The sequence below is a fragment of the Oncorhynchus mykiss genome, chromosome 13, assembly GCF_057628025.1.
Source record: "Oncorhynchus mykiss isolate SJ-2025 chromosome 13, ASM5762802v1, whole genome shotgun sequence".
NCBI classification, from domain to species: Eukaryota; Metazoa; Chordata; class Actinopteri; order Salmoniformes; family Salmonidae; genus Oncorhynchus; species Oncorhynchus mykiss.
This window is the reverse complement of record NC_143034.1, coordinates 33,397,101-33,425,097: the sequence shown is the minus strand read 5'-3', so window position 1 is coordinate 33,425,097 and position 27,997 is coordinate 33,397,101. Positions and strand designations below refer to the sequence as shown.

Sequence of the window (27,997 nt, the reverse complement as noted above, 5' to 3'; positions counted from 1 at the left end):
ATATGGGGTACTTTAAATATGAATCAAATACAAATATACAGTGCCTTGCGAAAGTATTCGGCCCCCTTGAACTTTGCGACCTTTTGCCACATTTCAGGCTTCAAACAAAGATATAAAACTATTTTTTTGTGAAGAATCAACAACAAGTGGGACACAATCATGAAGTGGAACGACATTTATTGGATGTTTCAAACTTTTTTAACAAATCAAAAACTGAAAAATTGGGCGTGCAAAATTATTCAGCCCCCTTAAGTTAATACTTTGTAGCGCCACCTTTTGCTGCGATTACAGCTGTAAGTCGCTTGGGGTATGTCTCTATCAGTTTTGCACATCGAGAGACTGAATTTTTTTCCCATTCCTCCTTGCAAAACAGCTCGAGCTCAGTGAGGTTGGATGGGGAGCATTTGTGAACAGCAGTTTTCAGTTCTTTCCACAGATTCTCGATTGGATTCAGGTCTGGACTTTGACTTGGCCATTCTAACACCTGGATATGTTTATTTTTGAACCATTCCATTGTAGATTTTGCTTTATGTTTTGGATCATTGTCTTGTTGGAAGACAAATCTCCGTCCCAGTCTCAGGTCTTTTGCAGACTCCATCAGGTTTTCTTCCAGAATGGTCCTGTATTTGGCTCCATCCATCTTCCCATCAATTTTAACCATCTTCCCTGTCCCTGCTGAAGAAAAGCAGGCCCAAACCATGATGCTGCCACCACCATGTTTGACAGTGGGGATGGTGTGTTCAGGGTGTTGCTTTTACGCCAAACATAACGTTTTGCATTGTTGCCAAAAAGTTCCATTTTGGTTTCATCTGACCAGAGCACCTTCTTCCACATGTTTGGTGTGTCTCCCAGATGGCTTGTGGCAAACTTTAAACAACACTTTTTATGGATATCTTTAAGAAATGGCTTTCTTCTTGCCACTCTTCCATAAAGGCCAGATTTGTGCAATATACGACTGATTGTTGTCCTATGGACAGAGTCTCCCACCTCAGCTGTAGATCTCTGCAGTTCATCCAGAGAGATCATGGGCCTCTTGGCTGCATCTCTGATCAGTCTTCTCCTTGTATGAGCTGAAAGTTTAGAGGGATGGCCAGGTCTTGGTAGATTTGCAGTGGTCTGATACTCCTTCCATTTCAATATTATCGCTTGCACAGTGCTCCTTGGGATGTTTAAAGCTTGGGAAATCTTTTTGTATCCAAATCCGGCTTTAAACTTCTTCACAACAGTATCTCGGACCTGCCTGGTGTGTTCCTTGTTCTTCATGATGCTCTCTGCGCTTTTAACGGACCTCTGAGACTATCACAGTGCAGGTGCATTTATACGGAGACTTGATTACACACAGGTGGATTGTATTTATCATCATGAGTCATTTAGGTCAACATTGGATCATTCAGAGATCCTCATTGAACTTCTGGAGAGAGTTTGCTGCACTGAAAGTAAAAGGGCTGAATAATTTTGCACGCCCAATTTTTCAGTTTTTGATTTGTTAAAAAAAGTTTGAAATATCCAACAAATGTCGTTCCACTTCATGATTGTGTCCCACTTGTTGTTGATTCTTCACAAAAAAATACAGTTTTATATCTTTATGTTTGAAGCCTGAAATGTGGCAAAAGGTCGCAAAGTTCAAGGGGGCCGAATACTTTCGCAAGGCACTGTATTTTCCAATAGGTAGGTAGGTATACACTTGAATGGAAAATGTGTGATAATGTTGAATCAATGAAATGCATTATTCTAAAGGTGGGAAACAAATACTACATTACCAGTATGATATACAACATATTCCTTTATTGTTGTTATTGATAAATCTGTCAATCTCCCATCTGAGAAAAAATACAATACATCATGAAAAAAGAATAAACTATAATGACAATAATTATATGTACTGTATGTACAGTCCAATTAGCATATTTATCAAATTCACATCTTAAAAGAATTCTCTATACAACTGGAGGTTAAAAGGGGAATTACTTTTGATTTACAATTGGCAAACTTGGTTTCGCCCAGGACTTGTTTATTTTCCCATTGGTTATTAATAGGTTCTTTGTTTTGTGTGATCTCTTCTCATTCACTTTGTATTGCTCGTAAGCAACACCCCCTGCTGCTCAGAATGGACAAGTGAATTTGACGCATATATGAGTCACTATTTAGACTAGAGCATTCTGCTTTAACACTGCCTATCACAGTACAATAATTCTTTGTTCAAATCCTAGTTCTTGTCCGACTCCTGGTTCTGGAGGACCACTGTTTGCTTGGTTATTATTATTATTCCAATTGACGACAGTATGCAGTCATGATAGACACACTGTCTCAAAAACGACAGCTCAATCAAACTGATTTGGAGAAGACTAGTATTTAAAAAGTTGTTCTCTACGACCAAAAACACACAAACAAAACACTAGCCTATGGTCAGCCCTCATTATTCTGTCATGGACATAACCCATTAAAAGACATGAAATGAGAGCCAACCTGCTGAAATATGGTTCTTCCACATTGTGAGCAGCAGGGGGCCCTATACCAACTCCTCTTTTGTTCAACTACTCAGTGTTGTGATGAGACTACTGTACGTTTACCACGACAAGGGTACCATACATACTGACACCATTTCACATCACCATGTTTAGCCACTCAATATACTGTGTTAATAAATATTTGTTTTTTTATACTTTAACTGTACACGTTTTTGTTCTCTCCCTTACATTGTCTAAAATTACCTGACACCAAAGTAAATAAAAAAAAGATCTTTGTACAACGCAAGCACACCAAATTCCCCACAGATTTTGATCCATCCTCGTCATTCAACAGTCCTTATTTTAGACCAAAGCATTTGGTAGATAGCGAAATCCTAATCTCTCACTGTTCAACTGCAGATGAGACAACTTGGAGAATAAATGACTAAATCTGTCTTGTTTTGTAGTGCTCACAACCAAAGGCATCACTTTTGATAAGACCGGCAAATCTCCAACCATTCCACTACAAAAAAAACTAAGTACACAAATCCCAAGGAATAACTCCTAAATGTTCAAGTAAAACAGAAAATATTCTTTAAAAAAATATCTACCTGTATTTAACAAGGATTTACCTTTTTCACCAACCATGTATAGTAAATAAAAAAACTAGTAATTGCTCAAAATAATTAGACAAAATTCTATTTTCAAACAGTTATTACATAAAGCATTTACCCTGCTTTCTGACCAGTGCTGGTCATATCGCCTAAACACAGTTGAGTACTAAGAGACCTCAGTTCTGCAGTTAAAATGGGAGCCAAGGGGCTAACTGAGCACAGTGGCAAGCAGGATATCTATGAAGAATCTACCTTAGCAGTCATAGCTAACTTGGCATTAGCATTAACTTAGCATTAGAAAAAGAGCTAACTTAATAAGCTGAAAGAGCCAATTTAGCAGTTGCAGGAAACGTCCCATCTGCAGGCTCTCTGTGAAGCATCTTGTCATTGTAAGACAATACTTGGTTGATTATTTTGGCTTAAATGACACAGAGGCATAAATACACAGCTCAAATGAAAAAAACAATCAAATGAATAATTGTTTCACTGCAAACCATTTTCAGTGCAGTTTGTCTGGTTCAACTATAAATGCATGATAAAGCAGCATGTATTCAAATTAGGTCAAACCACAACATTGATCAATCAATTCTGTTAAATTGTGAAACAAAGTTTGAGAAATTGATCTACTGCTAGCAAATTGTCACAGGCCAGTTCTTGTTAAGAGTTAACGCTTCTACTTATATTGCTACAGTACATTACAATGTTGCTGTCCTATTTACGTAAAGAATGGAACATCCAAACACCAAATAGGCACTCCTTGTACCTAGGAGAACTGAAGCATAAAAGCATTTACAATTTAATTGGAAACTAAATTAAGTTTAAGAAAGGATGTGGCCTGGTTAAGTCAGTGTTTTGGCTGTGTACAGGCAATTCAGATCTGGACACTGATTCAACACCGAAGCAAAGCAAGCTGGAATACAAGGACGGCTTCTCACTTAGGTGACAGATTTATATGGGCTAATAAGTAGGAATTGTGTTAGCACAGTTTCATTAAACAATTCAATTATTTTCATGGGGTTGGCTTTTCAAGATGACGCAAAACAAGTATGTGGACAATAGGCACTACTTAAAAAGCTACATTTGTACTTGTTTAAGAGACGAAATAATGGAGTAATTTCCAATTGGTTGTGATTACATACAAAACCACATTGACATGTAAAAAAAAAAAAGGCTATAATAAATCACACATCAAGGAAATGCAGCCTCTTGGCCTTTACTTCAACTTCAAACTGACTTTCAGGTTACTTTAAACTTCTTTTCAATGTTTCTTTTTGAGGGGGACTCCAGTTCTGCACACTACTGTATATTTCAGTGGATTGGAGGGCATTGTGGATCCCAACTCCCTCGTTCAATAATTGAAACAGTACTGTGACATTGACCACTAGCCATACATATGCTGTGTACATCCGATTAAAATAATTATTTTCAAACATAGTTTTATGGATCAAATGGAAGAGACAATGTCCAGTGCTATGTTGGACAATAAATTATAACTTGTTGTTGAACGCCCTGCCCACTCCTACACTGCACACAAACTGTAAAATCTCCTACGTTGCACACAAACTGTAAAATAACGTTGTTTGCAAGACTGACGAAAAAGGCACATTTTCATGAAATCTTTGAAAATGACGACATTGAAGACACAGGCAGTCTTTAGGGGTGGCTGGGGTGGGGTGGGGGTGCAGAATATGAGTCTTGTGTTTCTGTTAGTTAGGAAACAAATGCAATGTTTCTAAATGAGAGTACAGGTCTTGAGAATTTCCTGGATATCCACTTGGTCTTTGACCACTGGTCTCCTCCTGGTTTGGCTGTAGCACCCAGGCCCGCCCGGGTTAGCTGGGGAGTGTGTGTGTAGGACAGGAAGTATACGGTGGAAGGATAGTAGCCGCCTTCTCTCAAAACGTTCACCCCTTTCAGCCTTCAAACCATCAGGTGTCTAACCTTCACTCTAGACTGCCACTGGTTGAGACTCAGACACCAGTGGCTAGTTACCCATTCACCTCACTACATTTCCTTCCACACTGCCTTGGAGTTGGGCTCCAACTTCCATCTCTCCCTTTAGTTACACCACACCTAATCCCCTTTTTTATGGTCCTTCGAGCCGGACGCAGCTGTTAGCCATTGGGATTTGCAGTCATACGAAGACCTTGGCAAGCGCGTCGGCCCCGGCGCTGCCGATGTAGCACTTGGTGGGGTGGAACGCCACGTCGTGGATGGCCTCGTCCGACTTCTTGCGGTGCGCTGTGAACTCCTGGATGCACGTCTTGCTCTCCATGTTCCACAGGCGGATGGAGCAGTCGTGGCCTAACACGGTGGAGGATGGCGAGAATAAAAATGTAAAGAAATAGGGAGGTAGAGTGAGAGAGAAAGATAGAGAGATGTTACAATTATACAACTGCCTTTTAGTGAAAGTTTCCACAAGAAAGATCCAAGGGGGCTTCCGTTTCCGTACTCAGATATTATATTTGCCACAATGTCAGTTTGTATCTACCAGTTATGCAAGGAACAATATTGCTGTAATTACATGAAACGCTAACCAACAAAACACTAGTACTTCTCTGTTTCCAGATAAATACTTACTGCCAGACATCAGGTACAAGCCGTTGGGATCCACAGCTAAACTGGTGACTGCGTCCAGGTGGGCTACCATGGAGTGAATACATTTCCCTGTAATAGGAACCCGGAATGAGTACAAAATCAATGTCCTCAATGTTGTATTTATACCAACTGTACACTTTATACTGTGACAAAATGTGTTTGTCTTACTATGTGTACATTTCATTTTCATTCTAGCTGGAATGTCGGTTCAAACTGGCCGCTGTCTATCTCACCCGTGTTGTTGTCGAAGAACTGGATGTGTCGGTCCTCCTGGGCCGTGATGGTGATGGGCAGAGTGGGGTGACTCAGCACCTTGTTGATCTTGCACGGGGCTTCTGTGTGTTCGGGGTGGATGTGAAAAGACAGGAAACTCAACTGAACATTGCCGATTAGCCTTTCTCATTTACATGTAGTCATTTGTCAGAACAACATGATAAACGGGAGTTATAACTCAAGACAAAATGATTCAAAAGTAGGGAGTTGAACATCCACAGAGCTATAATATAATTGGTGGGTACTAGGGTTATATTGCAGACTGTGCTGATATACCAGCTGCTCTGCCCCGTTGCTAATAAAACAAAGAAATATGCTAAGGAAGCTTTCTGAAGCGAGTACACCAACAAAATAAGAGTATGACTTTTAATGCATAAACATAAAACATTTATGTTGTGACAAGAGGGGTAAAGGGAGTTGACAGGGAGAATGCAAGAAAATAGGTAGTGAGCGCATATTGCACTCAAATACTCTCTTTTGAGTAACAAATCCATATAGTCACGGTGTAGAAATGGCAGCGGAATTTACCGGGCTCTCCAGTCTGGTCCAGCTTGAGGATCAGCTGCCGCGTCTCCATGTTGAAGAGTCCGATCTCCCCCGTGCTAAACGACGTCACCATGTGGGCCGACTCACTGCACACCAGGTCCACTGACGTGGGGACGCCCAGTTCTGAAACAGACAGAGTTGAAAAGGTTATGAGCTGATCCTAGAGCAGTGGTTCTGCTGCAGGGGGCAGGATTTGCTTGTGGTGACCACAGTCCTAGGTCAGACCTTCTTTTGCATTGAGTAACTCTTTATGGAGCTAATTCTTGATCAGTTTTACCTCTGAATCCAATAAAGGTAGAGGTGGAGAGGTTAGGGTTTGGCTGTGGGTCACCTGGTTTGTCCTAGGTCAGACCTCTTTTTGGGGCAGGTAGTGTTCCGAATTGACTCAGGAGGTTCCCAAACTTTATTGACCCACGACCCCATATTGATATCAAAAATGTTTTGCGACCCCCACCATGTAAAAAAAGTTATGCAATCAATGGCCAATGCTTACTTTTAAAAATTGGGACTATGACAGTCTAATTACAAATCAGTCACAGTATTTTTGACAGTATTTCAATACGAAGACAGTATGGTTTGACGTAACTGAAATGCATCAGAAAGGTATTGGGAAGTTCAGAAGACCATCAAGCAATAATGTTGTATGATCTTCTGTGTAGAAAGGTCTCTGACCTCCCTATAGGCTGTCTCATCGTTGTCGGTGATTTAGGCCTACCACTGTTGTGTCTTCGGCAAATGATGGTGTTGGAGTCGTGCCTGGCCATGCAGTCATGACTGAACAGGGAGTACAGGAGGGGACTGAGCACGCACCACTGGGGAGTTGAGGATCAGCGTGGAGGATGTGTTGTTACCTACCCTTACCACCTGGGGGCGACCTGGGGGCGTCAGGAAGTCCAGGATCTAGTTGCAGAGGGCGGTGTATGATCCCAGGGTCCTTAGCCTAGTGATGAACTTCTAAAGTGCATTATGGTGTTGAATGGTGAGCTGTAGTCAATGAATAGCATTCTCACATAGATGTTCCTTTTGTCCAGGTGTGAAAGGGCAGTGGAGGGCAATAGAGATTGCATCATCTGTGGATCTGTTGGGGCGGTATGCAAATTGGAGTGAGTCTAGGGATAATGGTGTTGATGTGAGCAGCCTTTCAAAGCACTTCATGGCTACAGACGTGAGTGCTACAGGTCGGTAGTCATTTAGGCAGGTTACCTTAGTGTTCTTGGGCACAGGGACTATGGTGGTCTGCTTGAAACATGTTGGTTTTACAGACTCAGAGAGGTTGAAAAAGAGGTTGAAAATGTTAGTGAAGACACTTGCCAGTTGGTCAGCGCATGCTCGGAGTCCTGGAAATCCGTCTGGACCTGCGGCCTTGTGAATGCTGACCTGTTTAAAGGACTTACATCGGCTACGGTGTGCGTGATCACACAGTCATCCAGAACAGCTGATGCTCTCATGCATGTTTCAATGTTACTTTCCTCGAAGCAAGAGTAGAAGTAATTTAGCTTGTCTGGTAGGTTCGTGTCATTGGGCAGTTCGCGGCTGTGCTTCCGTTTGTAGTCTGTAATAGTTCGCAAGCCCTGCCACATCCGACGAGCGTCGGAGCCGGTGTAGTATGATTCGATCTTAGTCCTGCATTGACGCTTTACCTGTTTGATAGTTCGTCGGAGGGCATAGCGGAAGTTCTTATAAACTTCCGGGTTAGAGTCCTGCTCCTTGAAAGCGGCTGCTCTACCATTTAGCTCATTGCGAATGTTGCCTGTAAGCTACGGCTTCTGGTTGGGGTATGTACGTACAGTCACTATGGGGACGACGACATCTATGCACTGATTGATGAAGCCAGTGACTGATGTGGTGTACTCCTCAATGCCATCGGAAGAATCCCGGAACATATTCCAGTCTGTGATAGCAAAACAGTCCTGTAGCTTAGCATCTGCTTCATCTGACCACTTTCTTACGGACCGGGTCACTGGTGGTTCCTGCTTTAGTTTTTGCTTGTAAGCATGAATCAGAAGGATAGAATTTTGGTCAGATGTGTCAATTGGAGGGCGAGGGAGAGCTTTGTACGCATCTCTTAGTGTGGAGGTGGTCTAGAGTTTTTTCCCCTCTGGTTGCACATTTAACATGCTGATAGAAATGAGGTAAAATGGATTTAAGTTTCCCTGCATTAAAGTCCCCGGCCACTAGGAGTGCCGCCTCTGAATGAGCATTTTCCTGTTTGCTTATGGTCGTATGCAGCTCAATGAGTGCGGTCTTAGTGCCAGCATCGGTTTGTGGTGGTAAATAGACAGCTACAAAGAATATAGATGTAAACTCTCTTGGTAGATAGTGTGGTCTACAGCTTATCATGAGATACTCTACCTCAGGCGCGCAAAACCTTGCGATATCATGCATCAGCTGTTGTTTACAAATATACATAGACCGCCACCCCTTGTCTTACCAGAGGCTGCTGTTCTATCCTGTCGATACACTGTATAACCTGCCAGCTATATGTTATTAATTTCATCGTTCAGCCACGACTCGATGAAACATAAGATATTACAGTTTTTAATGTCCCCTTGGTAGGATATACGTGCTTGTAGTTCATCCTCTTTATTATCTGGCCAATAGTACCAATGGCAAAGGCAGATTAGCTACTCGTCGCCGGATCCTTACAAAGCACCCCGACCTCCTTCTGCGATATCTCCGTCTCTTTCTCCTGTGAATGACGGGGATGAGGGCCTTGTCGGGTGTCTGGAGTAAATCCCTCTCGTCCGACTCATTCAAGAAAAATGATTTGTCCAGTTCAAGGTGAGTAATCACTGTTCTGATGTCCAGAAGCTCTTTCCAGTCATAAGAGTCGGTAGCAGCAACATTGGGTACAAAATAAGTTACAAACAATGTGAAATATATTTTTTAAATAGCACGGTTGGTTAAGAGCCCATAAAACGGCAGCCATCCCCTCCGGTGCCATCTTCATCATGGTGTCGCGACCCCTAGTTTGGGAAACCCTGGAGTAACTCTATGGGGCAGATTTTTAGGTCATTGTATAGCGTGAAATGACAAATATATTTTATGAGCTGATCCTAGAGCAGTGGTTATGTGGGACAGTCCGTGTAAGAGGGTGAATTTGGTGTTTTGTAAGCTGATCCTAGAGCAGACGTTGTGGAACATTAAGTAAAATATGAGTGAGGCATCTGTTTTATGAACTGATCTTAGTGCAGTGTTTGTGTGGGACAGCCAATGTAAGTCTATTGGGGGATCATGTCGTCGATCTGATATGCGTTCGGCACCTCACCTCCTTTCTCGTTGAAGATGGCAAGTGCGGGGGAGGTGTTGGCAGCGTTCCACAGGCGCACAGTGCCATCCCCGGAGCAGGAGAGCAGGCGCTGGTGGGCCGAGCTGTAGACCACTCCCCACACTGAGTCAGTGTGACCCAGCAGCGCACCCCGCAGCACCGAGGGCTCTATTGCAGGAAAGAGAGAGGGAGAGTTGAGAGAAGGAAGGAGAGTTATGAAGAGGAAGAGGTGGAGAATTAAAAGGTGGGGAGAGTTAGAGGGAGGGGAAAAGGAGAGAGGGAATGGTAGAGAACGAAAGATCATGTGGAGACAGGAAAAAAAGAGTGAAAGAGGAGGATGAAAGGAATGTCAGATAGAGAGTTAGAAGAGCGATGTAGTGAAAGGGAAAATAGAGGTGGAGAGAGGAAGAGTAAAGTGATGAGAACAGTGAAGAAATGAAGAGATGAAGAGAATGTGAAAAAAGAGAAAGAAGAGAGATGTACTAATAATCAGGGGTGTAGCTAAGGCAACTGGGGGAATACCATATGAGTCATAGGGGTCAATATTGGGGTTAGGGGTGTTCCAGCTCTGAATGGTTCCATCCACCCCCCCACTGAAGCACTGCTCCCCTGTGGAGCTCATGGTCACACACAACACCGCACCCCTACAGAAGACAGGAAAACTCATCTCATTATTAACTTCAACTTGTTTTGGGAAAACAAAACACTGCACTCCTACAGAAGAAAGTGGCAATACCTGTTACTACAAAATTCAACACACAGTTGAACAACACAGTTATTTTTCTCATTGCACTTTAGTAGCGTTTTACTTATGCAAAGATACAAAGTATGTAAATATGTACATTTGATGGTTTGTATGGAATACATTTGATAGAATAAATTATTCATGTCTACAAGAGTATCAGTCCAGCTGTCCAGTTATTAAAAAGGTTGGGTTATAGTGGATAGGGAAGATTACTCACCGATGGGCCCTGAAAGTATAGATGGGTTCCACATCTAGGGCAGCACACCTAGGAAGACAGACAGGGGACATAACTATCTTTGATGTACATATCCAACGAGCATACACAAACTAAAACCAAATGTCCCATAGCAGCCATCAGAAATGTATAAGAAAAAGGCATACATTAGCTATCGATTGCCTTTTTACTGTAGTGCTCTTAACAATTCCACATGACTCTTACCCCTTTGAAAGTGACCAAGTTATCCACTAGCACTACTTAAGTACCTGCTTAAAAGCATAATGGTCTTTGACTGGGTCATATTCATTAGTGCACACCGAGAGTTTCTTTATTACTATGTATTGCTCTCATCTTGGTCAGGTCGTTATTGTAAAAGAGAATGTGTTCTCAATTACTTACCTGGTTAAATGAAGGCAAACATTTTAATTGTTTGGGGTCTAGTAAATATGATCCAGGTGTTTGACTGACAGCAGGGTAGGCCTATGTGAACTCTTACTTCTTGGCGGGGGCGGTCTTCTGGAGGTTCCACAGTTTGAGGGTGTGGTCCTCGGAGGCAGTGACCAGGACGGGCTCCACGGGGTGGAAGGCCAGGCCCCGGATGGAGTCAAAGTGGCTCCGCAGCGTGAACTTGGGGTTCCACGTCTTCCGCAGCGCATCCTGACTGTTGGTCACCTGAGTAAAATGGCAAAGAGTATTGATGTCAGTTGGAGATTTGCAGACAGATGTCCCCCATATGACAAACTCCTCCCTCTGCTCAAGCCATGTGGTTCCCTCTTGATTGTCGCTCCATCTGTTGGATGCTTGAAAGCCTCAAAATCACAGTCCCAACCTACTCTGTCATATAGCTGTTATTTGATTGTTTTTGTTTAGCTTTTTCAAGCAAGCAATATAGAAGATCTGAAAAATATTATTATTAGTATTCAAGCCTTAGTCCTGTACAATAATGTTTCAGAAGGTATAGCAAGCTAGGAGTCACTAGTTTTGTCTTATTTATTTCAATTTACAAAAAGACACTTATGTAGTCACAGCTGACTTAAGGTTGGTTCCTGTTTGTTATGCAAGTTCAGTGGTGCTATGCTCTTTACCAAGCCTCTAAATACAGTTGAAGTCCGAAGTTTACATTCACCTTAGCCAAATACATTTAAACCCAGTTTTTCCACAATTCTTGACATTTAATCTTAGTAAACCCCCGTCTTAGGTCAGTTAGGATCACCACATTTAAAAAATGTGAAATGTCAGAATAATAGTAGAGATAATGATTTATTTAAGCTTTTATTTCTTTCATCACATTCCCAGTGGGTCAGAAGTTTACATACACTCAATTAGTATTTGGTTGTATTGCCTTTAAAATGTTTACCTTGGGTCAAAACAATTCAGGTAGCCTTCCATAAGCTTCCTACAAAACGGTGGGTGAATTTTGGCCCATTCCTCCAAACAGAGCTGGTGTAACTGAGACAAGTTTCTAGGCCTCCTTGCTTGTGCACGCTTTTTCAGTTCTGGCCACTCCAATACCTTGACTTTGTTGTCCTTAAGTCATTTTGCCACAACTTTGGAAGTATGCTTGGGGTCATTGTCCATTTGGAAGACACATATGCAACCAAGCTTTAACTTGAAATGATGTCTTGAAATGTTGCTTCAATATATCCACATTATTTTCCTGCCTTATGATGCCATCTATGTTGTGAAGTATATCAGTCCCTCCTGCAGCAAAGCACCCCCACAACATGATGCTGCCACCCTCGTGCTTCACGGTTGGGATGGTGTTCTTCAGCTTGCTAGCCTCCCCCTTTTCCTCCAAACATAACGATGGTCATTATAGCCAAACAGCTATTTTTGTTTCATCAGACCAGAGTACATTTCTCCAAAAAGTTCCATCTTTGTCCCCATGTGCATTTGCAAACTGTAGTCTGGCTTTTTTATGGCGGTTTTGGAGCAGTGGCTTTTTCCTTGCTGAGCGGCCTTTCAGGTTATGTCGATACAGGACTTGTTTTACTGTGGATATAGATACATTTGTAACTGTTTCCTCCAGCATCTTCACAAGGTCCTTTGCTGTCGTTCTGGGATTGATTTGCACTTTTCGCACCAATGTACGTTCATCTCTAGGAGACAGAACGCGTCTCCTTCCTGAGAGGTATGACGGCTGCGTGGTCCCATGGTGTTTATACTTGCGTACTATTGTTTGTACAGATGAACGTGGTACCTTCAAGCGTTTGGAAATTGCTCCCAAGGATGAACCAGACTTGTGGAGAACTACAATTTCTTGGCTGATTTCTTTTGATTTTCCCATGATGTCAAGCAAAGAGGCACTGAGTTTGAAGGTAGACCTTGAAATACATCCACAGGTACACCTCAAATTGACTCAAATTATGTCAATTAGCCTATCAGAAGCTTCTAAAGCCATCATTTTTGGGAATTTTCGAGCTGTTTAAAGGCACAGTCAACCTAGCGTATGCAAACTTCTGACCCACTGCAATTGTGATACAGTGAATTATAAGTGAAATAATCTGTCTGTAAACAATTGTTGGAAAGATTACTTGTGTCATGCACAAAGTAGATGTCCTAACAGACTTGCCAAAACTAATTTGTTAACAAGAAATTTGTGGAGTGGTTGAAAAACGTGTTTTAATGACTCCAACCTAAGTGTATGTAAATTCCGACTTCAACTGTATGTACGCAAAGTGTCCCTTGTGCTTGACCACAGTAGATAGTCACTGCATATCCATTTCATTTCCTGCTTGTTAGAGCTGCAATATCTTAGTATGAAAGTTACCATACAAACTTTAATGTTATCTAATGCACACAAATCCATGCCTATTTTGAGATGAGTGTCCATCCTAGAAATATAATTAGAACATTATGGTGTCCTCCCACACAGGGTCCAACTGAGGAATGTAACAGTCTCTTCAATCCCAACCTCATTCTGCATGCTAGCTCTCTACAACAATACAACAGCAGAGTTCATTTCGCATTCAATTGATCTGGAGTGTATGTATGTGCACGCATGTGCCTCTGTGTGCACTCTTGCAGTAATGTGTATGCGTCTAGGCGGGTGTTTGTGTGTGTGTGTCAATAAACGCGAAAGTCAAAGCACATGCTAAATCAGACTAGCCTGTTTAAATATTGACATTTTGAAAGCTGGGGACCAGCCTCTTACATAAGCTTGGTTCAATTCTGTGGATTATTATTGACTTCAAGGCTTCTGTTTGCAGTTACACTCATTAGCTCAAAGCCTATGTATATAAGCACAGAGTTAATAAAGTAGGATAATTTATTCTGCTCATAAACCTACACTACCAATCAGCTTGATCCCAATTTTTACGCATATTCCAGCACTCCGGGGCGAAGTTCCCTAGGATCAGTTTCTCTTCCCCCAATCCTAACCGTCATCATGACCAGGGAAAATGCTAAACTGAACCAAGATCAGTATAAACTTCACTCTCCTCCTACTCACTCACCTGGGGTTCATACAATACAGTAAACCTAGGGTTTTCTCACAGTGTACACTTCGTATGAGTCTTATCTGTCAATAACTGGCTCAGGCTTTGAAAAATAGGTTGGATCTTTAGATAAATACAGTGCATTCAGATCTCTTGACTTGTCCACATATTGTTACGTTACAACCTTATTCTAAATATATATATTTTTTTAATTCCATCAATCTACACACAATAGCCCATGATGACAATGCAAATATTAGCAAATGTATAAAATAAAAAAACGAAACATACATAAGCATTCAAACCCTTTACTTGAAGCACCTTCGACAGCGATTACAGCCTTGAGTCTTCTTGGGTATGACGCTACAAGCTTGGCACACCTGTATTTGTGGGGTTTCTCCCATTCTTCTCTGCAGATCCTCTTTAGCTCTGTCAAGTTGGATGGGGAGCATCGCTGCACAGCTATTTTCAGGTCTCTCCAGAGATGTTTGATCGGGTTTAAGTCCGGGCTCTGGATGGGCCACTCGTTGTTCTGTTGGAAGGTGAACCTGAGCACTCTGGAGCAGGTTTTCATCAAGGATCTCTCTGTACTTTGCTCCGTTCATCTTTCCCTTGATCCTGAATAGTCTTCCCAGTCCCTGCCACATGATGCAATAATGTCTGAAAACCTGTTTTTGCTTTGTCATTATGGGGTACTGTGTAGATTGACGAGGACAAGTTATTTAATCCATATTAGAAAAAGGCTGTAACGTAACAAAATGTGTAAAAAGTCAAGGTGTCTGAATACTTTCCGAATGCACTGTATATGCCTTTCTACTTTGTGTTCCAGTCTGGAAGCTCAAAGTTTCTAAATCTAGCTAATCAATCAATCTTCTGCTACACAGCAATGTAAAGCAGTAGATGTTTGCTGCCCCGAGGGACCTAAGTGCTGAAAGAGTTGTCCGTGGGGCTCCACACTAGAGGTCGACCAATAAATCAGAATGGACGATTAATTCGGGCCGATTTCAAGTTTTCATAACAGTCGGAAATCTGTATTTTTGGGCGCCGATTTTTAAAATATTTATTTGTATACTTTTACTAGGCAAGTCAGTTAAGAACACATTCTTATTTTCAATGACGGCCTAGGAACGGTGGGTTAACTGCCTTGTTCAGGGGCAGATCGACAGATTTTCACCTTGTCAGCTCCGGGGATCCAATCTCGCAATCTTACAGTTAACTAGTCCAACGCTCTAACCACCTGCCTCTCATTGCACTCCACGAGGAGCCTGCCTGTTATGCGAATGCAGTAGAAGCCAAGGTAAGTTGCTAGCTAGCATTAAACTTATCTTATAAAAAAACAAATCACGCAGAGTCAGGGTATATGCAAACAGTTTGGGCTGCCTGGCTCATAGCAAACTAATTTGCCAGAATTTTACGGAATTATGACATAACATTGAAGGTTGTGCAATGTAACAAGAATATTTAGACTTAGGGATGCCACCCATTAGATAAAAAAAACGAATGGTTCCGTATTTCACTGAAATAAATGTTTTCGAAATGATAGTTTCCGGATTCGACCATATTAATGACCAAAGGCTCGTATTTCTGTGTGTTACGTTAAAATTAAGTCTATGATATGATAGAGCGGTCTGACTGAGCGATGGTAGGCAGCAGCAAGCTCGTAAGCATTCATTCAAACAGCACTTTTGTGCGTTTTACCAGCAGCTCTTCGTAAGCACAGCGCTGTTTATGACTTCAAGCCTATCAGCCTAATGGCTGGTGTAACCGATGTGAAATGGCTAGCTAGTTAGCTGGGTGTGCGCTAATAGCGTTTCAAACATCACTCGCTCTGAGACTTGGAGTAGTTATTCCCCTTGCTCTGCAAGGGCCGCGGCTTTTGTGGAGTGATGTGTAACGCTGCTTTGAGTGTGGCAGTTGTCGATGTGTTCCTGGTTTGAGCCCAGGAAGGGACGAGGAGAGGGACGGAAGCTATACTGTTACACTGGCAATACTATAGTGCCTATAAGAACATCCAATAGTCAAAGGTATATGAAATACAAACGGTATAGAGAAATTGTCCTATAAATACTATATTGACTACAACCTAAAACCTCTTACTTTGGAATATTTAAGTCCCATGTTAAAAGGAACCACCAACTTTCGTTAGCTTTTTAACATAGCACATATTGCACGCTTTCTTCTCCAACACTTCGTTTTTGCATTATTTAAACCAAATTGAACATGTTTCATTATTTATTTGAGGCTAAATTGATTTTATTGATGTATTATATTAAGTTAAAATAAGTGTTCATTCAGTATTGTTGTAATTGTCATTATTACAAATATTTTGTTTATTTTTCTTTTTAAAATCGGCATCGGCTTTTTTGGTCCTCCAATAATCGGTATCGGCGTTGAAAAATCATAATCAGTCGACCTCTACTCCACACACACACACAGCAGAAAATGTCATATGTGAATGCTGATGCCCACTGTACGCACGCACACACACACACACCAGAAAATGTAATATGTGAATGCTTCTGCCCACTGTTTGGTGGTGGTGCCTTTGATGCGATTAGCTGAATGTTGTTGATTGCTATGTCCATTTTACTTAATTTTTTAATGATTGCTGTGGTCATGATATGTAAATAAAATTCCCTTTGGGGCAAAAATGTGTGTTGTTTTTGTCATAATAAAAGGTTTTCATTCATTACTAGCTGCCTTGCCATTGCATCTGGCAGTGTTTGTTGGCCCGTGTAAGGAAGGACTGATGCCACACATGGTAGACCAGGCTGTCGGTTTTGTTGGCCACGGTCATGCTGCCAGCTCGCCCCCCTTACCCTCCCCTTCCTTCCTCATCCTCCGTTCCCCGCAGAGGTAGGTAATCATGTCGTAGGCCAGGCTGTCTGCCTCGTTGGTCACAGTGAGGTCTGCCAGCTTGCCCAGCCTCAGCTCACTCTCCCCATAACCTCCCCATCCTCCCATAATCCCCCCAGAGGTGCTTACGTCGTAGGCCAGGCTGTCCGCCTCGTTGGCCACAGTGAGGCCGGCCAGCTCGCCCAGGCCTAGCTCGCTCTCCGCCGCCTCGTCCGGCCCCATGATGAACGACTTCCCTGACGTGGGCGGAAACGTCATGGCCTCCACTGGGATGGATGGATGGACAGTGAGATAGACGGACAGATGGACAGACAGACCAGGCAGAGGGACAGAGCGAGACAAACAAATTAAACAGGCAAATATACCAGACAAGTAAGTAGGTAAACATTTACAGACGGACAAAGGGACAAACAGAGAAGTCAAAACACTAAACGACTTCTACTGAAACATAACCATCATTGGTATTTGGGCCTATTAGATATTGTTCTGTCAATTTGTCAATTCAATTATTTACAGTCAATTATATATATTTGGAAACTGTGCATTCTGTAAATTCAAACCCTTTGGGGACAATTAAGCTCTCGTCTTACCTTCTTCGGGGTGGCCCACTTCGTGCTCATTGAGCCTGGGGACGCTGGGCCGGGATGGCGGTGTCACGGGGGGCTGCATGGAGGGGAGATCCTCGGCGTCTCGCAGGTTGGCCAGCATATCCTGCAGTTTGGACCGATTAGGCCCTGGGATGAGAATGAGGAAGATGAGAAGAGGATCATGGAGAAGGAGTAGAGACAAAGAAGGTATGGAGAGGGAGGAAGAGGAGAAGTAGTAGTGTACAGAGAGGATCAGGAAGAAACTGAGAAACTTTATAAGATTGAAGTTTAGTTTAGTTTATTAATTCAACCATTTCAAAAAATGGTTTCCATTGTGGTCCTCGAGACAAGATGGCTAGACAAGATCAAACACAGTATGGCAGTGAAATAATAAAACAAAAACAGAGAAGAAAAACATCTATTTCATCATTCCAGTTACATCATAGGGGTTATTCATACAGGCACAGAAGATATCAAAACATATTTTTACTTTATTTTTAAAGCTGCCCAGAGAGGACATTGTTTTTATGGGCAGAGGCAACTCATTCCAATCGGAGGCTCCGGTACACAAGAAAGTACCTTTCCCAGCATTACTCCTGAACCTGTATAAGCACACATCAGCAACACCTGATCTGGTGCTGTGATTATGTGCATTCCTAACACGGGGAAAGTAATCACTTAGATATCTGGGCACAGGACCATAAATACTCCTGTAAACCAAACCTAGTCTAATCTGGGACACCCTAGCGTCAACAGGCAGCCAGTTTAGTTCCTGAAAGCAGCTCCTGCCTATGTGAGTACGATACTACCCCGATCAGCTTATTCTGGGCTATCTGGAGCTCCCCCTTCATAAGTTTAGATAAGCCCCCAAACCAGGAAGTACTAGCATAGTCAAAATGGCATTGAATGAGGGAAGTAGCTAGCACTTTCATGGAGTCCTTATCAAGCAGCTTTGACTTTCTAGCCAAAAATGTAGTCTTGGCATTAACCTTCCCTAGCACTTTATTGGCCATGCTCACACCTCCCAAGCTTCCATCAACGATACATCCCAAGTAGCTAACAGAGGTTTTAGTAGTCAGCACCTCACCCCCTAATTCCACACTTTCAGACGATTTCAGAGGACCTACTCAATTTAGGTCTGGATCAAATAATAATTGCTTCAGTTTTCCCTAAGTGCAGAGATAGCTTATTATCTCCAAGCCATTTGCTAATGTTAGTAAGCTCTGTGCTAAGTACGCTCTCCAACATAGTTTTACTTTTGTGAGACACCAGTCATTCGCATAAAGAAAAAGACAGCAAGAACAAGCATCTTTCATATTGTTAATATACAATAAAAACAGCAGAGGCCCAAGCACGCTCCCCTGCGGAATGCCACAACTTGCATGAGACAGTGAACCATTAACCTCTACTACTTGCTCCCTTCCTGATAAATAGGACTTTACCCAGCCTAGAGGGATACTGCTTAACCCCAGTGCTTCTAGTTTGGAGATTAGGAGACAGTGGTTAACTGTATCAAAAGGCATTATGTAGGTCAAGCAGTACCATTCCACAGAAATATCCCTCATCAATCTCTTTCCTGATGAAGTCAGTCAAGTAAAGTAGACATTAATTAGTGGAGTATGTCTTTCTAAAACCCGACTGAAAATCATACATTAGACCCTGTTTGTTAACATATTCATACATTTGCTCATGTACAACTCTCTCTAGGAACGTTGATGTTACACAGAGGATAGATACAGGCCTATAATTCCCAGGGTCAGACTTTATCCCCTTCTTATACAGAGGTATAACTTTAGCTTGTTTCATGTCCCTGGGAAAGGTACAGTGTTCAAGAGAGAGATTAACGATATACGTAATACAAGGGCCAATTTGCTCAGCAGAATCTATAAGAAACCTTGCAGGAATATTATCCAGGCCTGTGGCTTTGGAGCATTTAAGCTCTGTCGGCATACTGACTATGTTGGCTGTTGCTACCTTTGCAAAATAAACATAGTTTGGCTGAACCCCTAACTCTACATAATACTTCTGGACTTGGTTGCTTCCATACAAACCAGAACTGGTGGGCAGCTTGCTAACCAGCTTGCAGAAAAAAAGAAAAAAAAAAAAAAGAAAAAAAAAGAAAGTTGAGTTGAATTCATTGGCAACCTCTGCCTTTTCATATACCATCTTACCCCTGATGTTCAGTCCAATACTGTTTAATTTGTTTATGGTAGTACTACTATAGCCTAGTTCCTTAAATGATTTCCAAAGCTTTTTAGGGTCATTTTGGTTCTCAATTATTTTCTCAGCAAAGTAACCCCTCTTAGCTTCATCCATCCTGCTATGTGCTTCATTTCTGTGACATTTATATTGGACAAAATCATGCTGCTCTTGAGAGTTCTTAAATATTTTAAAGGCCTTATTCCTTGCTTGGATAGATTCTAGAATCTCTGATTAAACCAAGGGCTAGATCTCTGCTTTACCCTGACCCGTTTAATGGGAGCCATCACATTCACCACATCAAGGAATCTACATTTAAAGACTTCCCAGGCACTGTCTACCCCTACGCTATCTAGCACAGGTGACCAGTCAATTTTACCCACTTCCTTCCTAAACTTTTCAACACAGTATTTTTTGACTCCTCTGATTCTAACGGTTTTGTGACACTTAAATATATCTTTAAAAATCCTCCTTGTCCAAAATGTAATAAAATGATCACTGATTCCATATACTATTACTCCACTCTGCAATATTTTAGATATATCAGACACCAATATTAAGTCAATCATACTTTGCACTGTTTCACATATCCTGGTGGGATCTTTTATCATTTGGGTCAGAGCAAGTGATCTACAAAAGTGCATAAATATATTGTGGGTTGGGCTATTCTTTTTGCAGACATCAGTACTGAAATCCCCTAACAAAATGATTTCCTTCAACAGGGAATCATTACAATTTGACAACACAATTTCAAGACCTTCATAGAATGCATTCTTCTTGGGCGGCCTATAACACAGCCCCAACAAAATCGTCTTGGTTTTGGGAAGGCAGATATCCAGCCAGGCAATCTCCAGATCAGCGCTTAAATCCGATCTGACGTTAAAAGCAGATTGAAAAGCAGGTCCATGGCCGATGCTTGGTGAAGGAGGACTTCGTAGCTAGAACATAGAAATAACTAATAGAAAAATGAAGGCAATTGAAGTTGGGAGGAAAGGAGAGTCAAGTCACTGACACTGACATACTTTCACAGAAAATAAGAAGTTGGAATGGTTGAAAAATACAGAGAAATAAAAAAAGGAACCAGCACACAGACAAAGACACAGGTGCAGCTGATAACCTATGACATAATAAAGACAGGTACAAACATGACGAAGCGGGGATGGAATGTCTCAAAAGTAGAATGGTGCAATCATAGACATAGAATTACTAGAAGGGGCGCGCCCATTCCTAGAAAACGAGGCCATAATGGGCGAGCCATGTCACCTATACGGAGTGTACCCACGAGGGTGCAGTCAAATTGCTGTGGTCTGATGGGCTATGCTCTTTTTAGTAATTATATTTCTATGGGTGCAACTTAAAACAGCAATGAGTAATGTAGACACAGTGAGAGGGTTAGGAATGCAGTACAGTGCACTTTTCTTATAGTGAATGTGGTTATAGTGATCGACCACTTACCATAGTGATCAAATTATCCTGCACCGGTCTGATCACTGTGAGGGGAGGCAGTGTATTGCAATCCCATTGAAATGTTAAAACACAAACATGTATGCACAGAGCCACACACAAGCAAAGACAAACATGGAGAAGGGGTACTAGATGGCCGAAAAGGTGCGACCAAAACGAAGCGATGGGAGGAAGAGAGTGTCTCTAACGTGCTTAACGTGTCTGTTAAATATCATTTTTGAATGACATAGTTCACCTCAACCTGAGAGAGGAGCTCTTATCGCCAGAACAAGGAGAAAGAATGAAAGATAGAACGCAATGGAGAGAAAGAAAGAGAAGGGAAGGCCTGATAGACTTACTCTTCACCCCCTTTTTGCCCTTGCGCTCCTTCCTGTACTGCTCCTTGAGTTGGGCTATGAGGCCCTGGTCCACATCCCAGGCCTCAGGCATGGGGCACAGCTCTTCCTTCTCTACACCCGAGGGAAGGGGTTGGGGGGGAAGGGGGGGGGACAGAAACCCGAGAAGCTGGTCAGTGTCCAGAACTTTCTTCTGAACCAGACCAAACGAAACTCAAATCCAAAAGTGTAATGAAATTAAAAGGTGGTTCAAGTGAAGATGGATTCTTTAATCCTAATATCGCCTGTAAAATGTATTGCAGAGACACTTGCCTAAGATCCCCCCCCCCCCCTATCGGAGCAGTGGTTAGCAAGTTTGCCTACGGGCTGGGAGATCTTGGTTTGAGACCCGCAATGTACAGTATGTTGCATTATCGCCATTTGCTGCGGTATGTAAAAAAAAAGTGTGTGATGGAAATTCTTACTGATACACTTTTTTTCTCCCACCGAGAGCCCCAAGTTCATGTTTTCTACAGGCATTTGGGCCTCTCTCAAAGCAACTATAAGGGGTTTGATGATGTCAACACATTGGGGTCAGTCAGGAAGAAAAACTGGTCAAATTCTCTTCTCATACGACAACAGACAGGGATGGAAAGGGAGAATTGAGTCATGCCTGAGGGTTACAGTTTTTGCACCACTCGACATGGAAACATAAAAACACAAACGTACAAAACACAAAAATTGCCATTAAACAAAGGGTTTGGGGGGTAAAACATTTTTTTTTGTAAAAAGCCAGATTGGCTTCCGACAAAAAAAAAATACAGCTGACATCAAATGTTTCATTTGATGGCTGGCAGCAATCCTGAAAATGTTTGCGTTAATGTATTCAAAAATATTAAATGTCAAAGAAAGCCGTGTCCTGCCAAATTAGGTGACAACAAAGCATATGGTGGAACAGCCGCCATGCCTCACTCAGTCTCTGCAAGGCTTTGTCCTTTGTGCCGCAACATCAATAGCAGCAAACAGCATACCAACGACATGCTAATGTTAAAATAATGCAAATAACATTCAATACCCCCCCCAAAATGCAATGTCATTCAATAACTCTGTCATGTTTTGAAGTGTTCTATATATCAAAAGCAATAATAATGAATTTCAACAACAAAAAAGTCTAATAATGTGCAGAGTTATCTGTATCTATACCTATAAGCATATTAATATTTCTAATTTCAGATGCAGGCATGATCATATAATATATGGTAAACAGAACGGATATTCTATTTTCCCTTCTATTTTCCCCACTGCAGCCCTCAGCGACAGATGTTTCTGGTTCTATCCAAAATGGCACCCTATTCCCTTTATAGTGCACTACTTTTGACCAGGATCCATAGGGCTCAGGTCAAAAATAGTGCACTATATAGGGAATAGGGTGCCATTTGGGACACAACATTGGTCTGAAGCGGCAGTGTGGGATCAAGAGGTGGTGGTGAACACAGAGCTGCTGATGACAACTCTGTTTCATAACTGATCAGCTAAGCGCCTCGCTGCCTCTGGACCTTTAATACCATCCATCCATCTATCCTTCCTTTGCTGTGTGTTCAGCTCATGGCTTCTTCAGTTATTGTTAACAAAGAAATGCGAACAACTCAGTTTCCCACGCAAGTTGACCTAATTATCCCAATAATACAAGATGTCTTTTTTTTTTTTTTTAATAGTCACCAGTATTTATATGAACTACTATTGAATTAAAGTATTTATAAAAATAACTGGATTGTCAATGCATCAGACAATTTGTCATTTGCTGTGTTCTAATGTCTACACTAGCATACTACTTAGTATTTACTTTGAAAATAGGCTGTCTTCAACTGGATCCCTCTGGCTTCCTCTGTCACACAACCAGTGACGCCACAGCATCCTTCCTCTTTGGCTGAAAACTGACTGCTGCCTGACCTGTGACACGCTGACTCACTGATTGCGTGGGAATGCCCTTTGTCATAGAGTCGAGATAAACACATGGCGTTGCTAGGTGACGGGAGTGAAGGGGGTTCTCTGTTAGCTGAAGGGGATAAGGGAGCTACAGTAGTAGGCAGGTGGCCAGCTGTGTCTTTGTGTGAAGACTAGGTTCGAGAATACAGGGTCCTGTCTGAGTGGGCGACTAAGGAAAGGGTAGGTCCCCTCAGTGGAGACTGTTCTGTGGCCCTAGAGCTGGAAACCGAGTTACACTCAATGTTCCTGCTATGGCCCACTGGTCCTCCCTTTGGTCTACAGTCCTCTTTCTATGGCCCTCCTGTCCTTTTTATGCTCTAGTGTCCTGAGAATACATGACTGTCCCCCACTTACTTGGCCACTGTCCTAATTATGATCCGCGGTCAAAATTTCCCCTTCACTGTTGACTAGGCCTACTAGTCGACCCACTTTGGTCCACATGTAAACTTTTACTATTCTAGTTTGAGTGTTCACCCACCAACAGACCAACCAACCAACGCCCCTCCCTCCCTCCCTCACCCCAGTCACCGCTGTCTTCAACACTCCGGACATCGGGCGATCCTTCCATCTCATCTGGGCTGGCCAGGAAGTCAAAGCCCTTCAGGGCCTCCTCTGTGTCCGGGTCGTCACTCATGTCCGAGGATGAGGAGGGGGAAGAAGACGTCTTCTTCCTCACCATCTGTGGAAGACAGAGAGGGTTGAAGAGACAGAGAGGGGGTCTGAGTGACTGAATGAATTGAGTGTTAAACTGTAGGTCTGAATGAGTAGGGTGGTCCAATCAAAAACGTGGTTAAATAAATAAATAGGGAAAATTGCATTGTAAACTAGGCTGGATTCTGTGCAAGAATGAAGGCTACCTGCTACCTGACAGGCTCACTTTCCCGCTGAACTTGTCATCTTTCTTCTTGAATCCACAGGACATAAAACAATATATAGGTAAGATGGATATCGATTTTGGGACATGACATGTAGTATTTTCATATTGTATTATACGCTTTTCATATTAATTCAAAATTCCTGTTCTTTTTCAAATATTTCTCACAAAAACAAACTTCTCTGAAATGTCAATAGAGCACTGAGCATTTTATTTTAAAAGCCTTTTACATTTAATTCAGCTCGTGTCATGCAAATGTAGCTTTTTGTGACCCACGGAAACAACTTTGGAGACAACGACCACAAAAGGTAAAATCCTCAAAAGTTAAGAGAAACCTGCATCACCACGTCAACACCGATTGGTGCTTATTATCGGATGCACTCGGTTACAAAATCAGACTTTTTAGATATAATGTTAATGATATGTTACAGAAAGACCCCACTGAACGATTCAGAACATGAATAATCATATTTGTCTTGCTAAAATGTATTTTGTAACATAACATTTAGTTACACAATTTCACTTATCACCACCCTAGAATGAAGTATGAGGAATTCGGTAATATGGCTTGTGACTGGTACTGGTTCTCCTTGAGTGTTATTGATGCCTGTCGCTAATTCAATCTGTTACTGTTGTTACTCTATTGTTGTAGCCATTGCGCCATGAAGAAGCCCAAGTCAGATCATGAATGTGTGTGTGTGTGTCCTTGCTTACAGTGGCCAAGTTCATAATGGTCTTGTCCCTCCCGTCGCTGTCTTCGTCGTCATCTTCGTCGCTAAACTCGGCGGCGGCGCTTTCTATGAACTTGAAGGCCTCAAGGACAGTGGCCGAGTCAGACATGTCAGGTTTACTGACGGACAGAAGAGAGAGAAAACGAGACAGATGTTAGTGACAACACAAAAACAATGCAGGGCTCCTACACATGCAGCCCTACACTGTTTGTCACTGGACTTCCTTGACGAATGCTAGTTATCCATTAGTGATAGCATTAGCAATGGCTACAACAATAGCATTAGCGATGGCAAAATTCAATAGCATTAGCAATAGCTAGAGCAATAGCACAAGCATTAGCTACAACAATAGCATTAGCTACAACAGCAGCATTAGCAACAGCATTAATGATCGCAATAACAATAGGATTTAGCCTTAACCATAGCAATATCTTTAGCGCCAACCACAACAACAGCATTTAGCACAGCAATAACCATAACAGCAGCAATAGTCATTAGCAGTTAGCGGTAGCTCACCTGATCATGCCGCTGTCCTTCTGAAAAGATGGCTCGGTGCCGTTGACCATGGGTTCCGGTTTCCTGACCGACGGCCTCTCTCCAGAGTCTCCAGCCAGGCCCAGCAGCGCCCTGACCCTCTGGGACTTTACATCCAAGATGGTGTCCGTGTAGCCCACCTCCTGAAGGTACCTGGAAAGTAAGGCCCGATTGAAAGTTACGGGAACGATCGCCTAATAATTTCAAGATTTTGTACGTAAAGTGAGAAGTGTCTTTAAATCCTATCCTAATCCCCCAATCCTAACCATAACCATAAGGGGGGTGGGGGTCTAGGTGCAACTTCCATCTACGCCTGTTTTTTCATCATAACATTGCAGAAGCGACACGACTATATATTAGTCATATTTTTTAAGACAGCTTATGATATTTGGTGTCACGCTAAATCACTGTGTAAATTAGGTTTCAAAAGAGACGATTGGAGTCAAGGTTAAAATTACACTTGAAAGTTATTCTAAAACCATTGCCATTTATATTTAAGCAGAGTTCTTTGGAGTTAACTGTATTTGAGTTCCTGGTGTGTTAGTCTGACAGGATAGAGCAGGACGTTGACCATTTCAGGAGCAAGATTAGATACCAAAGACAAAGTCCTATCAAAGCTATAAATATTAAATATGGCCTACTCTATATAGGATACAGTTTCTGAAGAAAACAAACATGTTCCTTTATATACACCATAGGGTCCAAAGAAAGCAATTGTGTGAAAAACTATTTCTCTCAGAGCGGAAAACATCAGTTTTCAGTCACTGCACAACAAGGGAATGAAACAACACAACAAACTATCTATACAGTATTGCATAACTGAACCAATTAAAACCAATCTTATGCTGATTTACAAACTACTTAACGAGATCGAATGCAAAATTTCGCTAAAGCCCTCCAAAACCCCCAACATACCTCACTCGGTAGGTAAAACCAAAATGATCCTATCCTTATTCCTTCAAGACGCGCTTAAGTTCTGATGCTGATGCTCCAAGGTCGGAGGTTTTGATAAAACAGCATCTTGTGCAAGCTTTAACAGACGAGGGGAGAAAATATATATATATATAGAAAAAAAAGTTCCTCTCCGTCTCTTGCTGTACCAGCCTCTCCAGTCGCAGGAGCCCTGAATGCCCAGACACAATCCTCCATTCATGGGCTAACACCATCTCAGAGTCTGTTCTTCGTTACACAGACACACACACACACACACACACCAGAGACAATACACACACACACACACACTTCCTCTCAATGAGATGCTGCATTCGCATTCCTTCATCCAAGGACGTCATCCAAGGATAATACAATTTAGTGCCCAGATGTATTTCTTGATCTATTGACATATTCTGCATAACATAAGTAAGTCCCTGTATGCTGTGGGTATTGGAGCTACGTGCAACATTAAAATGTTGAGTTCTTAACTTCAAATGGGCAAAACTGCGCATAACATGCCCAAATTAGCCAATACCTAGTATTTATATATAAAACAAGTTTAACTTCAATTGTTGATAAAAAAAGTCAAGTATTTTAGAATTAGAAGTCAAGAATAGGGGTAACTATGAATGTTGGATTCTGATCAAGTGTCTAGCTGCATTCCATGATTCTCTGCTCTGCTCTCTTCCCATCTCCCGCTTCTCTAGCCCCCCCCCCCCTTCTTTCACTTTTCCTCTCTCTCTTTGTCAGGTCCGGTTCAGTGAGTTCATGGTTCTGATGGGGGGAGGGGGGGGACCCTTTCCCTTGAGTGGTTCAGTGCCTGCCTGTAGCTGCCGCTACACACAAGTAGACAGATACAACATACACACAATATATATATATATATATATATATATATATATATATATATATATATATATATATATATATATATATATATATATATATATATATATATATATATATATATATATATATACACACATACATACACCACACAGACCCTCTCTCTTATCACATTTGAAGGCTTGGGTGCCATTTTGAAACACTCTCACACACACGTACTTTCTTTTAATCACACGCTGACTGGAGTAATATCGACAAGAAGAACCTTATTCCATAGTGTAGGCTGGCGAGATGAAATTAGGGTTGAGGATATGTGGACAATCTACTGTGCTGTGTGTGTGTGTGTAACTATACTCTGACATGCGAAATCAATGACCACTCTCTGGAATCGAGATGTGGCCATGTCATGTGTGCTGCTGTCGGAGTACTCTAGGAGTTGTGTGGATCATGAGAATGCATAGCAGAGAGAGCGAGAGAAAGATTGTGTGTGTGTGTGTATTCACTCTGTGTTGGGAGTTGCAATGTTAA

General features: G+C 42.0%; 1 protein-coding gene across 4 annotated transcripts in view; it reads right to left on the bottom strand.

Annotated features, from left to right (window-relative positions):
* Positions 1-1,763: 1,763 nt before the first annotated feature.
* Positions 1,764-27,997, bottom strand: part of LOC110486038 (striatin) — a 92,873-nt gene continuing 66,639 nt past the window's right edge. Inside the window, exons 1-15 of one of the 4 annotated variants that reach the window (XM_090196055.1) lie at positions 26,606-26,884; positions 25,673-25,843; positions 25,140-25,275; positions 24,071-24,230; positions 21,590-21,700; positions 17,592-17,735; positions 17,131-17,267; positions 11,205-11,380; positions 10,709-10,756; positions 10,269-10,390; positions 9,747-9,914; positions 6,461-6,601; positions 5,893-5,994; positions 5,642-5,728; positions 1,764-5,365 (exon numbers count right to left, since the gene is read on the bottom strand). In XM_090196055.1, the coding sequence (XP_090052181.1) occupies positions 5,196-5,365; positions 5,642-5,728; positions 5,893-5,994; positions 6,461-6,601; positions 9,747-9,914; positions 10,269-10,390; positions 10,709-10,756; positions 11,205-11,380; positions 17,131-17,267; positions 17,592-17,735; positions 21,590-21,700; positions 24,071-24,230; positions 25,140-25,275; positions 25,673-25,722 (1,752 nt within the window). In that variant the 5' untranslated portion in view covers positions 25,723-25,843; positions 26,606-26,884 and the 3' untranslated portion in view covers positions 1,764-5,195. Of the gene's footprint in view, positions 5,366-5,641; positions 5,729-5,892; positions 5,995-6,460; positions 6,602-9,746; positions 9,915-10,268; positions 10,391-10,708; positions 10,757-11,204; positions 11,381-17,130; positions 17,268-17,591; positions 17,736-21,589; positions 21,701-24,070; positions 24,231-25,139; positions 25,276-25,672; positions 25,844-26,605; positions 26,885-27,997 lie in introns of those variants that run through there. The other 3 variants (XM_036940685.2, XM_090196056.1, XM_021557349.3) reach the window with 3 other exon arrangements.